This window comes from Parasteatoda tepidariorum, chromosome 9, assembly GCF_043381705.1.
Source record: "Parasteatoda tepidariorum isolate YZ-2023 chromosome 9, CAS_Ptep_4.0, whole genome shotgun sequence".
In the NCBI taxonomy this organism is placed as follows: domain Eukaryota; kingdom Metazoa; phylum Arthropoda; class Arachnida; order Araneae; family Theridiidae; genus Parasteatoda; species Parasteatoda tepidariorum.
The window spans coordinates 47,594,276-47,610,637 of NC_092212.1; the positions used below are offsets into that span (position 1 = coordinate 47,594,276).

The 16,362-nt window shown below is 29.2% G+C and overlaps 1 protein-coding gene across 2 annotated transcripts in view; it reads right to left on the bottom strand.

Annotated features, from left to right (window-relative positions):
• Positions 1-455: 455 nt before the first annotated feature.
• Positions 456-16,362, bottom strand: part of LOC107441121 (BAI1 associated protein 3) — a 108,256-nt gene continuing 92,349 nt past the window's right edge. Inside the window, exons 26-33 of one of the 2 annotated variants that reach the window (XM_043046309.2) lie at positions 15,924-16,007; positions 15,756-15,837; positions 14,082-14,120; positions 12,340-12,463; positions 8,214-8,407; positions 5,233-5,311; positions 2,571-2,637; positions 497-635 (exon numbers count right to left, since the gene is read on the bottom strand). In XM_043046309.2, the coding sequence (XP_042902243.1) occupies positions 2,598-2,637; positions 5,233-5,311; positions 8,214-8,407; positions 12,340-12,463; positions 14,082-14,120; positions 15,756-15,837; positions 15,924-16,007 (642 nt within the window). In that variant the 3' untranslated portion in view covers positions 497-635; positions 2,571-2,597. Of the gene's footprint in view, positions 636-2,570; positions 2,638-5,232; positions 5,312-8,213; positions 8,408-12,339; positions 12,464-14,081; positions 14,121-15,755; positions 15,838-15,923; positions 16,008-16,362 lie in introns of both variants that reach the window. The other variant, XM_043046307.2, reaches the window with a different exon arrangement.

The window sequence follows — 16,362 nt, forward strand, 5'->3', positions numbered from 1 at the left end:
TAATGCGTAGCCGAAAATAGTTCGTACGGTTTTCATGCCTTAAAGGGTGATTGATAAAATTAGTTTCTGTCTCTTTTAAATTAAATAAAAAAAAATTATTAGCAAAGCATTGCCGAAGTTTTTTTTAATAATTTATCTAGTTTCAGTGCGTTGAGCAGTTAATATTTTAGTGCAATTAGTTAATTAATATATCGATTCATTCTGAAAAAACAGGAATAAATAATATATTTAAATTTCTAGACGTATTAGCAGTTATATAAAATAATAATGTATTGCTGAAAATAATTTGAAAAGTTTTTGTGTTTTTAAGAACATTATTATTTAGTAGCATACTCTTTTAATTTCTTTCTTTTATAATAGAAATAAGGATATTGTTTGTTAAGAAAGTTAGAAGTTTAGCGAATAATCAAGCTAATTCAATTGCACTAAGCAGTAAATATTTTATACTCTAGCACGGTTAGCTGAATAATTTTGAATTAATTTCTAAATTGAGTTAGTTCGATTGTGTTAGTAAGCGAAATTAGCAATAAGTTTTATGCTGACAATTTTGAGGAAAATTTTTGGCGTAATATATTTCGAGTTATTGCTATTCTTCTTCTACAGCTGCTACATCCTCTTCTGTTTCAGCTCTTTTTCTAGACATGTGCAAAAATAAAATATATAAAATAAAATAAGCAAATGAAAAATAAGATATAGTAAAATATAAGAACAATAAATTATAGAAAAAAAATGTAAAGAAAAACACATTCAAAACAAAACATCAGCAAACGAAACGGAACAGCAAAATCATGCTTAAAATAAAAAATTTCGCAGAATAAAGCATTCAGAAGAAACAAAGCAGAAAACAATAAGGACTAGTATTACTTTGTTTATGAGCAAAGGTGTTCCTGAATCACCGCTTTTAATATTTATTTTTTGTAATTCTTCTCGAAATGCAAAACAAAATTAGATAAATACATCAGCGGATTGCAAATCAAAACCTGATAAATCGCAATCACTGATAGTAATGACGGGTTTAAAAATAAAGAAACGTTTGGATAAACTGAAAGATAAAGTTAGTAACCATTTGATAACCAAACTGGTTATGAAGGTTTTAATGAACCCTAATTAATTATGTATTTTTACTGGTTGTGAAGGCTTTCTAAATTAATTCGATGAAGATTCGCCATAAGCTCATTTGCTTTTCACCTTAGTTACCAGGGTATTTTTATACGTATTTTCAGAGTTTTTACTATATGGATAATAGAAAATTTTATTTTGGTTTAAAAAATACTAATTTTTGATTTTGAATACATATTAAGCATAAATGCCAGCTAAACTATTTAACTATTTTTGTAATTCACAATTTTTTTTTAAAATTTATATTTAGAAAAAAAATTATATTTTTCATTTTGTAAGAGTAATATATTAAGTAAAATGCCCTGTTTAGTTTATTCATATATATGCTCTTTAAAAAGGAAGTTAATTAATATGTGTATATGTTTGGGAATTTATTAGATTGTTCATTTAATACACAAAGTTGGAATGTTGTTTTTGTTATAAAGTATAAATATCATTAAATAAAATGACATTAAATTACGCAAAAAATATAGTTCCTCAGTATATCACTCACGAAATACTGTTTTTTCACCTCACCTTAGCATTTTTGATTGTTTTTCAAAAAGGAAGATGTTTTTCTAAATAAAATCAAACTGCTACTAAATAAAAGAAAATAAATAAATAAATAAATAAAAAATCGGATGGCTGGAATAAACCAAGGTGTACTCATGCACGGCATGCTTAAAGTAAGTAATGCAATATGAAGGAATGCTCGTCGTAAAACTATCTTTCACACTAATATATATCTGTGATTAGATTGAACCATAGATATTATTAGTCCCTGGATTGAGTATAATATATAAGTTAAAGGGATGATACCCTTTGTAAAAATCAAAGCGTAGAAAATTGATAAAATCTTGAGAAAGGTTATAAATTTTTCAAAAACTGATAAATATTTCTTTTCTTAAAATAGTCTAAGATTTATTTTAAAAAATGTAAACTTTTAAAAAATTAATGAACCAACATTTCAGACATATCAGTTAAACAAGATTTGACGAGTAATTTTTAATTGAATTAAACAATTAATTTTTAATCAATAACAATATAATCAATAATATTGGATACTTTTTATTTCCTTATTTATTTTGAGTAGTATACACACATAATTTAAACATAATTATGCTAGTAGTTAGTGATTAGTTAGTAATCATAATAAATGACTAAAATTAGTTCAAAATTTCCGCAAAATTGTTGGAATTATTCGTCTAAAATATTCTAATTATTATTTTATTTTAATACTGTATATTTGATAAGCATAATTAAAATAAAATAGGAATTAGAAATTATGATTAGGAATTAAAACGTATTATAAATTAAAATTTGATTTTCATTTCCTTTTTAGTCTTATTAGTGTTTTATTTCTTTAAACTAGCTCTTCATTGCAGTTTTTCAATTAAATAAAATGCGAAGAAAAGGTACTTAATAGAGTTAAAGCAGGCAAGACATTTCTTTCTACTAAACGTTTAATTTACCATCGTTTTCCAATTCAGATGAGTTTCTTACGATTTAGGGTAGCAAACAGCACATTTTTTCTTATGTCTGTTGACAAAAAACATCATGTTTTGAAATAATAATAAAATAAGTATTAAAAAAAAAGAAGATTCTATTTTATTCAGTTGACAAACTTAAACTTACTTTAAGTTTCTCGGTTTAAATCGTCGTCATACAACCTAGTTATCTATCGCAGTAATATAACTTAGTCACCCGGGAAAAAAGATACTTTAAAAAATTTCTTATGCTGTTAAAAAGGAATTATTATCTTAATATAAGAGCAAAAATTCTAATTTTCTTTCCTCACATACTTCGCATTTGTTCTTTTCCATCTTGGAATAATTTTTTTTTCTTGATGTCTACACATTTTAATATTCTATTATATTTCAATATATTTTTTTAAAGTTGCAATAAATGCGATATTAAATCGTTATACATAATTTGGATATTTCTTTAAAATTATACAAGTTAAATTTATATTTTCGAAACCAGATGTCGCTACGTTAAGGCTCCTACTTCTTACTTTGAAAACAGTAATATTGTTTTAATACCTAACAACCATAAAACAGCCATGAAGCTGTTTTAAGAAATATAGATTTAAATTTTTTTTAAATATATTTATTATTTATTAATATTATTAAAAATATTTTTATTTAAATCATTTAAAATATGTTTGTCCAATATTATAATTAATTAAATATATATTTTTTTAAAACATATCCTCTTACTTTTATGTAGTAATTCATGCTCAGTCGTGATTAAAACATATAATCAAAAATTCTTGCTAATTTATTTGCTTAATTAAGATAAAAATGTTTTTTAAATTTTAAAGATATTTCATTTGGTAATTTCCTTTTAACGCATTTGATTTTTTAAAACACTAAATCTTGTTTTAAGAAATTTTTTTTTAAATGATTGAAATATTTTATTTTAATCTTTAAACTACGAAATCAAAAAATATATTATTTAAACATACGCATTCATAAAATGTAAATTCTTGGTGGGCCGCACAAAAAAAATCCAATTAATTTATCTCTTATGTGTAATAAATAAATAAATTTTCCAATTATGAATCAAGAGGCTTATCAATGCGTAACATAAATTATTTTTTAGTAAGCAACTAAAGTAATTCTTCCTTCATAGTATCTATAATTTCATAAAAATTGTATTTAGAATAAAATAATTTTAGACATAATCATGAGAAAAAAATGATGGGATAAAACATTGATAGAATTATATCAAAATGTACCTCATAAATTCTTGCTAACTTTATCACAATAGTAGATTTTAAATATTGCTAAAAGGAAACCTATTAGGTATTTCCTACCTACAATCGATTGCACGTGTTACTCTTAGGTGTAACTACACCACGTGTCTCGATCGACGCTAAATCACGTGTTTCGATCGTCTATAATCGTCTCGATCGCTAGGTCACGCGTAATCTAACCATACCTAAAATTATCAAATGCTAAATCGTTATATAATTTTGTTAATAAAAGTCAAATATAAACGGACAATTTAACATTCAAATCAAACCTTCCATTCTTGTGTTTTTTTGATTAAAAAATTAAAGGATTAACAAATAGTTATATTTTTAGCTGTATTATTCTAGCATAAAAGTTTCTTGTAGTAATTATAAAGCGATAAATATCAACGACATTGTATGAGCATGAGTCATGATGCGATGATGTATCATGAAAATATTGTGATAGAAATCAACGCCAAAACTATTCAGACTAATATTTTGTTCTTTTCGAATTGTAACGCTGATTTTAAACTATAAATATAATGTACGTACATCAGCCTCTTTATTTTCTGCAGCAAATAAAAACGATTAGCTTCAAAGACAATCTTCGACGCTGATTTCCAAAAAAAAAGATTTGTTGTGTGCGAACAAATAGTTTACAATTGTGCACCAGTTGAGAAAGATAAATAAAAATGCGGATTTTTACACCGATTAAAAAAAATGCCGGATACATTGCTTTATTGCACACCTTCAGTAAAAATGCATTTACAACATTAATTCCAAAAAGGAAACGGGCGTTTTCAACTTGCATTTAATAGATAACGACTAGCAACGAACACGCATCTTTGACACAGATTTCCATTTATAACTTTTTTCCTATGTAAGAGTTCTCTTTTAGTATTTCATATCAAACGATTATGACAAACACATTTTTGACTCTGATTCTAAAAATAAATTAAAATAAAATCAAATAAGTTTTGGTAAAGGAAAAACCACTGCGTCTTCAAGACGAATAACAATAAAAACGCTTTTTAACGCTGATTCCAAAACGGAAATTTTCTCGTACGTAAGTAAATGTTGTGTTTTTGTAAATATTTCAAAATGACTAGCATCAGTCATATCTTTTCTCTTAAAAAAAACAAGTTAAAACAAATAATGAAAGACTTGAAATCATTAGGTAGTTTTCCAACACCTATATACATGGAACTACACATACACACCAACATCATGTTCACATAGACAACATGAATATACCCTGTCGGCACTGAGTCCGTTACTCTGTTACCGTAGACTAGAATATGTCAGTTTTCGCCAATAAATTATTTCCAAGTCAGAACAAAACCTCATTCAAAGGAATCGAATAAAAACTTAAATGTTTCAGGAGTTATATATTTTACCGTCTATGCTTAAGATTCTTCACGAAGTCTTGAGCATCTTTGTCCCATGTTCTTGCCGCTAGAGCTACAAGAATTTCATCTGAAAAAAAATTTAAACATTTTTAATTGTTAAAATGTACCAAAAATAGCACTATTGGAAAAGTTTTATAAACTGCAAAGATGCAATAAGATTGAATTGATTAGTTGTCAGGGGTCTGTCCAGACGTTTTGTGAAAGTTTCGTTTTTGTAAAATTGTGAAAAAATTACTCGTAATTTCTGAATACAAAATAAGCGTTAAGTCACATCTTTTCAACCAGGGTCAGCTTTGGTGAATTTGTGCAAATAGGGTCCGTTATTGCGGAAAAACTTTTGCAAGGAGTTTTTAAATTGTAAAGACGTACAAGATTATGCTCAACACTGTAAAATTGTAATTAAAAAAAATTAAATTTTAAAAAATAAACAGCAATTGCAGCTACTAAATTAGCGATGCAACATACAAATATTTGGTATTTAGCCTATACTGCTGAACGCAGAATATTCATTTCGGACGAATAAAGGAAGAAGCGTCGGCCGAAGACAAAGCTCGTTTACATCTGTCTTTCTCCCCCTCCCCCCTGGGAAGGGTTTATTCGATTAACAAAACAATAATGAAGGTAAATAAATTTGCGAAGGGTCCGATTAAAATATAAATTATTTTGTGAAGGGTCCGTTTTTAAGTTCAAATATTTTGTGAAGGGTCCGTTTCTATGAAAAGTTAATTTGTGATGGGTCCGTTAACGGACTCAATAATAATCAAATGAAGAATTAAGAAGAGGACGATTCAAAATAAGGTTTTAAACAATTCAGGAACATTAGTTTATGAAACATGGTAGCAGCAAAATTCTGTTAATAATATAAATGCTCTTTTTTTTAAAAAAAAAACTTTTTACTAATTGACTTGCCAGAAAAAAATAATTTTTTTTGTACTACACACACCCTAAATAATATATAATGATGCTTTTCGTAATATAAAATTATTATTATTTTTTTATTACCAATGAGCTGCACAATCGGACTTGCTGATGAGCAGACCTAGTGCGTTCTCCAGAGGTGGTATCCACTCTTTCAGGACCACCACAATGGGTGAGATACCGTTGGTCATGTTAATTTGGACGTCTAGTTTCTGCCACACTAGATGGAAGCATCGAAACTCTATTTGGATGCTAAAGTGCACTAGAAATTTAATTTTGCCGGAAATGCCAAGAGCCAATAATGCACACCAGGGATCTTTTACATGCCGCATAATCATATGACATGATCGCTGAGGATTTTCTGCATCCCGAAAATCCGGTGTCTGAGCCGGGGATCAAACCCGCAGACTTGGGCTCAGAGGGCCGACGACAAACCAACTGCGCCACCCAGCCACGTATGAAATTATGACTTTTTGCAAATAGTATACTATTTTTATAACTGTTGTGAGTTTGCAACTGTTACTCATGACTGTTAAGTCAAGTTTAGCCTATCTAAAGTCAGAGCTGTCTACGCTTATTTTGAAAATGGCGCTAAACGCCAATCCACAGTTTTGTGAAAATGAAAAGCCACAGTTTTGGGAAAATGAAAAGCGTTTGCCGTCTAATTTTTAAACATTTAAAAACTTACTACAATGCTGCATTACCTGAGGTCATAAAAATTTCCAAAAACTCAAAATACGGCAATTATTTTGATAATTTTCATCTCGGTGGGAAAGTGTTGCCAAATTGGTGATTTTTTAAAAAAAAGTTTAATGGCTTCTAATTCTAATGGCTGGCTAACATTCTAATTATTTGTCTGTTCTAAACCTAAATAATTCTTCACAACAAGATTACAAAAATAGATTAAAATCATCGCATTGCTTCAAGTGTAAGGCACTTAAACTATGGCTTTTTTATTTTCCTTGGCGATAGAGCTTCGAAAAACAACGTTGACGCACAGGAGTCTGAGGTAATTTCAACACTGTCAAGCCCCGTATTTTGTTATCTGCTAATGTTCAGATTGTTTGCTGGTTGTTCAAATTATCTTCTAATCCGAATCACTGGTTAAGAACTATAATTTGAATGTTAAAGCGCTGTTAAGCAATGGAGGTTAAGGCACCATAATTTCAAACACAACAACATTTTGGGATCGGAAATATAAATCGGCCTTTTTTACTTCCCAGACAAGCTGGGTAAAATATAAGTGACCACTCGGGACAGGACATCGTTCTTTCGTAATAGTTGCTCAGTGCCTTAGCCATTTCGACACGAAGGAGATATATATGTCCCAAAGATTAAACTTTATTCCCAAATGGATAAATAGATCAGAATTCCGCCTGCTTTTTTTAGTATTTTCAGGGTTCTTTAGGAATTCGGGAATAAAAACTTGGCAACACTTTCACATTCAAAATTGCAGACTTCTGTTTGCAAACACGCAAGTCAAAGACTCGTTTTAATTTATGTATTTTCGGAATTTTGAGATAAGTATAACGATATTTTAGGCATATTTTGCGTAAAATAGTTATGTATGTTCTTATTAAGTAATAATTGTACCTATTTAGTACCAGATTAAAGACATTTTGACACATTTGTCTTATAGGATGTATTGTCAGTATCGTACTTATCAGTGGGACAATATATCCCAGTGATAAAAATATTATAAAACAAAATTTTAGTTTTTGTTTTGATTATTTCATAACGTCAATTTCTGGTTTCTAAACTTCTGCTAAGCAAAAATAATTTGATGCATTTATAATATTTCCAATTATTATTATTTATTAATTATATATAGGTATTTTTACAATATTCAAGACGATTGGGACATATCGGGAAAACTTTGAACTCATGGAATACTTATTTTAATATATCAGCATTAACATAAACTGCTTTTCATACTTAAATTTTAATGTTGCAAAAATCGAGTGGAAATGGTTAACCACTGGGCCAACAATTGCAACCATTGTCCAATGAAAAATTTGTAATGAAAGTAAGCAGCAGTTATAAAATCTTACTTTTATCATTTGGATGAATGAGACAAAGTTCAGTGGGTCGCATATCCTTCATTTCTTCTGGAGAAGATTCAGTTATGTTGCACAGAGGTAAAAAAGCTTCACCTTCAAAATCATTTTTAGTCACCATGTCGTGATCCATGACACTGAAGCACAGGCCTGCACCCTCTCGGTGCAATAGCTCATAAGGTATCCTACTGTAGATTGAATAAATAAGTTAAAAGTTTTGCAATTAGGAACAATAACACAAAGTTTAAAGTAATTAAATGACCATTGAGGTATTTGAAATTAACAGAAACTGATTGAGTTGATTTTCAGAAAGTTTTATACTGTAGATTGAATAAATAAGTTAAAAGTTTGCAATTAGAAACAATAACACAAAGTTTAAAGTAAATAAATGACCATTGAAGTATTTGAAATTAACAGATACTGATTGAGTTGATTTTCAGAAAGTTTTATACTGTAGATTGAATAAATAAGTTAAAAGTTTTGCAATTAGAAACAATAACACAAAGTTTAAAGCAAATAAATGACCATTGAAGTATTTAAAATTAGCAGAAATTGAATAGGAGTTGATTTTCAGAAAGTTTTATACAGTAGATTGAATAAATAAGTTAAAAGTTTAGCAATTAGAAACAATAACACAAAGTTTAAAGCAAATAAATAACCTTCGAAGTATTTAAAATTAACAGAAATTGATTGAGTTGATTTTTGAGTTGAGTTTTACAGGATGTTCTATAGTTTTTTAGTTTATTGAGCTATTTTTATAGTTCCTGTGCGTAATTTATGTTCATTTCTATCGGGATTATCTAAATACAAGCATAAAACTTGTTTTATAAAATTTATTGACCCTAGCAGAAATTAGAATTGATGTGATCGAGGAAATATTATCGATTTTGCTTCAGATAAAGAAGACATATTAATAGTAATCTTATTAATAAATTGTATAAACCAATTAAGCATCAAGCCTTTTGTTTTGCGAACATTTTTTTCCAAATAAAGAGATGAATAAATTAAGTTTTATAATTTCCTTTATACGATTCTTAAAATTTATTCTGAAGAAACAAGAAATTCGTAATAACTCGTAATATAAATAAGTTTACTTCTGTCTGAAAATATAAAAATTCTATTAAAAAAAATAAAAATTAAGAAGCAGCTAAATTGGAAAAAAAATCTCAAACTTAGAACACGAGCTCTATTTTTTCATTTATAATGAAACTTTTTGTATCAGTACAAAAGGGCACACTTTTGTGTTTTGATAGGAAATGAAATAAAAGTTGGGTTTAGTATTCTGAAAGAAATAAGAATATTAGTTTACCTTGTGTTCATTTAATATTTTTTTCTTTTTATGTGTTTAAATTTTTTATTACACTAAAAGTTATATTTTATTGATTTATAAGACCCTAAATTTTGGATTTAATAACATTGATGCAGTTCAGCATAAAACTTGGCGAAATATCGCCAATTCGATGAAAAAGTGTATTTGTAAATTTTTTGTGTGTGTGTGTAGTGTGTTACTGTGAATGACCGAAATCAAGGGAATGTCGACTTTCACCGGTGAATGTCAACAATCGGTTAAATGCATACTGGGCAGTGGCATACTTAACTATATATACATACATATATATNGTAGAGGGCCCGGTGGATGTATCTTAGAGAGAGAGAGAGAGAGAGAGAGAGAGATGGGATACCGGTCTCTCTTTTATATATTTTTTCTGAAACTCTAATTAAAAGAAACATATATGCATAATACATATTCTTGAAAATATCCAAAATTCCAATTACGTTTCTAAGGCCTTCAGCAGATTCTCAGCTAGTTGTTGAGTACAATTGTAAATTTAGCGAGTTGCTGTCGATGGTTAGTGGTTTTTACCCTTCGATACAGATGGGACATCGGTGTCCCTTACATAAATTTTTGTTCTGATGTTCAAATTATCATCAAAAATATGTCTTGATATTTTTTAATATAAAAAGTAGTCTAACAGATACTAAAAAATCTGTTTGATTATCGGTATTAAATTTGCACTAAAGTATAAAATCCAAAAAAGTAGTTTGAATTTTTTTTCTCATTCATATGCAAAATTTATCAATAATTTATCTTGTAAGTTAAAGAAATTTCATTTATGAATTACCGTTTCTCTTAGATCTAATTAACTGCAAACAAGTGCATTTTTGAAAAATGCACGAAAGTCTGCCGTGTTTGGAAGATTTTACCTTTAACGCAGAAATAGACACCAGTATTTCATGTTGTATTTTATAACAATAAATTCTAAAAACTCTAAATGTAATATTTTTCACTTATTTTGACCTTAATTAATACAAAATAATGAAAAAAGTATGAAAAATATGTGCAATAAAAGTTCTGAGTTAAAGAGTTTTAAGCTAGCACTACCAGAGTCACCCACCGAGTTTTGCTTCAGTCAGAAAGTGTAAGTGATATGACTGCAGCAGGGATGCCACAAACAATTAAAATTGTAAAAAGTGATAATTAATAAAAATCAAAAATCCATTTGAAGAGGCGAAAATTAGCAACTTATTGTTGCATATTTCGTTACGTTTATAAATGGTTAGGATTGAAAAAGCTCGTTCGTTCGTTCGTTGTTGTAGAACTGGGCATCTGCGGCCTAAATGGCCCTTATCGCATTCATCATGAAATATCCCAAAGGGACACATACATAGGAAAGTTGTATTGGTGGTTCGGAAAAGAGCCTGAAATGATAATGAAAGGCATCATGGGTAAGATGTGGCCGGCTTGATGGTGAGGCTCCTCGTCTACGTCTTTTGGGCTGGGAGCAGGGAGACGAGTAATGAGATGACTTTCTCATCTTTCAAAAGTTCCTGAAGCTCTTTGATGACTTCACTGCACTGCTGGGGGCATCTTGTGGTCAACGCGTGAACGTGCGATGATTTCGCCTCGGCCGAGCACCATAGCCCGTAAAACAGGCCGGGTGATTGCCTTGACAATTGATACATTTGGACGGAAGGGAGAGAGGCTTCACCCACTGGTAGGTAAAATGTGCTCCTGCACATTTCTTGCAGGCTGGATCCCTTGAGCATGCTTTCTGTGTATGTCCAAATTTCTGGCACTTGTAGCATTGGATGGCGTAACGCCCTCCGTTAAATTTCTCGATTTGAACTGGACAGGATAGCAAATTCTTTGTGAAAATAAAGTCCCGGTGTTCTGGGAAGTCATGGAGTATCACAAGAAAAAGGAGGAGGAGCTTGTATCCATTGTCATGCCTCTTTCCTAGTTGCTCTATCTTGATGGGTCGTCGACCATTTCCTCTATATCATTCCGAAGATCTTCCGTTCGGATGTCTGTTGTAAGGCCTCGCACGAGAAATTTAAGTTTTCTCGGGAGGTAACTAATTGTTCTTGGTCGGTGTAGAAAGCTCCGTCAATTCAGGTTTGAATGATGATCTGGAACTGGAACTACATTAATTTTTTGGGGCACCTACACAATTGTGTTTATCCCCAGTAGNTACTTTTATAAACTTAATTTTTAAATGATTTTGATCACCACTATTCTTAAAAAAATTAAGCATATATTTTAATATGTGCTACAATCATGTTCGTCTGCTTAAGTTGTTTCAAATACAACTTCTATTTTTTGCTTAAAATTGAAATTTTAATTCTATTTTAATACCACTGGGAAAACTCATAACGGAAGGGATTAAAAGTTGGCAGGTATGCCATTGTCATGCCTCTTTCCTAGTTGCTCTATCTTGATGGGTCGTCGACCATTTCCTCTATATCATTCCGAAGATCTTCCGTTCGGATGTCTGCTGTAAGGCCTCGCACGAGAAATTTAAGTTTTCTCGGGAGGTAATTGATCTTGGTCGGTGTAGAAGGCCCCGTCAATTCAGGTTTAAATGATGATCGAACTAGCAAATTTTTATTTTTAATATGAATAATGTACAATGCATTTTATGGTGGTAGTTAAGATTGAATAATTATATATAGTAAATTAGTAAAATATTAATTGCGTTTTTACCACTTCTTACATTTTTAGTAGCCAGAGCCATCCTTGCTGTAGTGCCCGCTTTACGGTTTCACTCCAAAACATTTTTAAAACAGGTAATAATTTTTTTTTGTGTAAAATTGCTTAACGAAATATGATTATACTTACAATTCAAAAGCTTCATCAAATAATGGAAATAGAGTTTTCTTTTGGACTTTTGTTCTTTGTTTAACACAGTTAGGGAAAAAGTGCCGAGGCACAAGCTCTATAATCACAAATGGATCACTGAAACCTATCAAAATTAAATCAATGAAATTAAAAAGATATATAGGTACACATCCCTTAGAAAAAAAACGAAGTTTTTGAGGTTGAAAGGTGTAAAAGAATACACCAGACGTAGAAAAGAAAGCTATCATCATTTAATGTTGAAATTTATGTAATTATGATTAACACGTTCATGCCGGGAAAACTGAAAATACTGGTACGGGAAAAGAGAAAATACAGGTAGAAGAACTATTTCAATATTAGATAATATTCGGGAGGAGTTAATCTGTTCTCAACAATAACAATTCACCGTAAGGAAAATTATCACGGCGAAGAAGCAATTCAATATAAAAATTTCATACGTTAAAAGCAATTGGTAGTTAAAGATTTTTATTATTCCCGGAAAAAACTAAAAAATGAAATTTATTGTTACCAGTTTTTACTCCGGTGCGCAACCAAGATAAGGCAATCTAGCGTGACCCACCGGTGGGTCACGCTAGACGCCTTATATAGCAAGACGGAAAAGAGAAAAACCTGGTACGTAAAACATTTCATTCCNCTGGTAGAAGAACTATTTCAATATTAGATAATATTCGGGAGGAGTTAATCTATTCTCAACAATGACAATTCACTGTAAGGAAATTAATCACGGCGAAGAAGCAATTCAATATAAAAATTGCATACGTTAAAAGCAATTGGTAGTTAAGGATTTTTATTATTCCCGGAAAAAACTAAAAAATTAAATTTATTGTTACCAGTTTTTACTCCGGTGCGCAACCAAGATGAGACAATCTAGCGTGACCCACCGGTGGGTCACCCCGGCGTGAACGTGTTAAATTATTTTTAATCCTACCAAATTAATGTTTTTTATTTTAATGCTTAAATATTTGTTTTCAGAAGGTTATTTCATGTATGCCAACATTTTATCAGAATTTGTTTTTGATTGGTTGTAAAATGTAAATTTGATAATCAATTATCGACATATATATTTTTATATATTACAACAACTCCGCCTCAGTAGTGCAAGATCATGAATTTAAGTACATTTTAAAATTATTGCAGAGATGCCAACTTGCTCCGGACAGCAAATATATATTTCAAAGTGGTAGTTTATAAATTGTGATTCTTGGTTTAATAAATTCAATTTAGTAGATTTTTATCCACTGCTATTTCTAAGTAATTCATAGGCTTAAATAATTCACCACTTTATAGTACTTATGCCATGCTATACATTTTAAAAAGCAAGCAAAAATAGTCAAATATTTGCAAAATTTATTTTCCAGTTATTTACCGTTTTTTTTTAATTATTTTGTCGTTTCCGGAGCAGTTGGCATCTCTGTTATTCAGCTGTTGAAGTAATTCTTGATTAAATTTATAAACCCGAAAATAATTAAGGAAAGCAAAATTTTAATTTAACTCAAATATAAAAATACAATGCTCAGAAAATTCCACCTGAAATCATCTAGACTTGTGTAAAAGGGATAACTGAAGAAACAGTTACGTTTATAAGTGTTGACAAAGTAAGATATCTTATTTTCAAAAATCTTCCTACTTTTAATTTTACTGCCACTTAGCAAAATCTTTTCCAACAACCTAACAAAGTGGCATTTATGCATGTAAAATATAAATAAAATGTTAAGCCTTACCTGTTGGATCCAATGGCAAAAGATCTCTAGCATTTAAAACTGTAAAGAAAATTAATATTTATGAAATAAAATAAAAGCTGAACATACTTATGGTTTATGAAAGTTTTATTTAAAGCACAATAAAAAAAAATTAAATTGTCGTAACTATAAGTTTTACTTTTGCTCCAATAATAACGAAACACTTGAAGCACAAAGGAAAAAGACAAGGGTTATTTGTTTCTTGTTCATTTGCATAATATTTTTAAAATTAAAAATGATGGCAAAAATTGTTCATATGATCTATTTATAACAATTCAAACAGAAATTGTAAGGAAAAATTATTTCATCTAGGTATAATTCTAAAAATACAATTCTTTCTTCCTCCGTTTTTCTTTCATGGAATTTTCAAACCGTTGACCATTTATGGGACATTTACTAGAAATGAAAATTTGTTTATGATGTCCTGATAGAAAGAAGAAGCATATTTTTTAAATTAAATTAGATGATAAAAATAGTTCATGATTGGCACGTTGAAGAAAAAAATGGTATGTCTATGACTATTCTATGCACAATTGGATTAATTTCAACTAGGGATAATTTTATAATTACAATTCTGCAAATACAATTCTTTCTTCTTCCGTTTTTCTTTCACGGAATTTTCAAACCATCTGTCATTTTATTGACATCCGTTAAAAATGACAATTTATGGTGTCCTGATAGAAAGGAGCAGATGATTTTTAAAATTAAATGTGATGGCAAAAATAGTTCATGATTTGTATACAGAATTGAAACATGATATATTTATGACTAATTCATTTAATAAAAATTGGAATTACATTTTCCTTCAATCGGGGATAATTTTACAATTCTACAGATACAATTCCATCTCCTTCCCTTTATTTAATATGGAATTTTTCAACCGTCTGTCAGTTTTGGAACACACGTTAAAAATGATAATTATCCTGTATTATCTGCAGTTAGAAGATTAAAGCATAAATATGTAGCAGAAATATTTATTAAGAATAGGTATAAATTTCACGCAGATCTGAGGATAAAAATGTATAAAAATGATAATTATCTCGTATAAAAATGATAATTATCTTGTATAAAAATGATAATTATCTTGTAATTATGTTGTAATTCAATGATATGTTATAAATGATATTATGTTTTAATTCATGTATAAAAAAAAAACAATTATCTTGTATTATCTGCAGTTAGAAGATTAAAACATAAATATGTAGCAGAAATATTTATTAAGAATAGGTATAAATTTCATGCAGAGGTGAGGATAAAAATATATAAAAATGATAATTATCTTGTATAAAAATGATAATTATCTTGTATAAAAATAATAATTATCTTGTAATTATGTTGTAATTCAATGTGTTATAAATGATATTATGTTGTAAATGATAATTATGTTGTAATTCATGTATAAAAAAAATAATTATCTTGTATTATCTGCAGTTAGAAGATTAAAACATAAATATGTAGCAGAAATATTTATTAAGAATAGGTATAAATTTCATGCAGAGCTGAGGAGTGTCATAAGCTGACCCCGTAATGAGTATCAAACATTCAGATCAGTATCATCAACAGTAATCTACATGCATACATTTTAATCAACAGTAATAAATGATGCAGTACAAAACATTATGATTTCATTCAATAAAATATCATATTTTTACTTACTATCAATGTATAAACTTTCGGCTCCAGCGTTATAGGAAGTTTTTATTGTTAGAATACCGTATGTTGGCTTTTCGACTTTTTGCTGAAATAGTTCATGTATATGTCAGACGTTATTCATGAAAAATCTGATTTACAACAACACAGGCATTTTTTTAAATTATTATTTACCTGTTCTTCTAATCTCTGTAAAATGTATAGTTCGATTAGGTGTAGAGTTTCTGACTTTTGAAGTTTAAGCATATGAAAGAGATCCTAAGATAATAAATGAATACATTTAAATGTCCTTAATCAGGAAAATGTAATAAAAAGCTGCAAGTACAATCCACATTATTTTCAGTTGGGTTTCTTTTTTGACTTAATTTAAGGATTTATTTCTCAATTAATAATAGTAGAAAAAATTTACAGTTCCATTTGTGTCAAACATTCTTTAAAAAATAATGTTTCTTTTTAGTAAAAACATTCAAAAATGATATTATTTCTTTGATATTAACATTCTTCAGAAGCAAATGAGTTATATTTACCACTTTAAATTTATTATGAAAACTTAGAAATTTGGATCTGAATCGAATTCTCTTTATTTACCCCGACAAAAGTCAATTCTTAATCA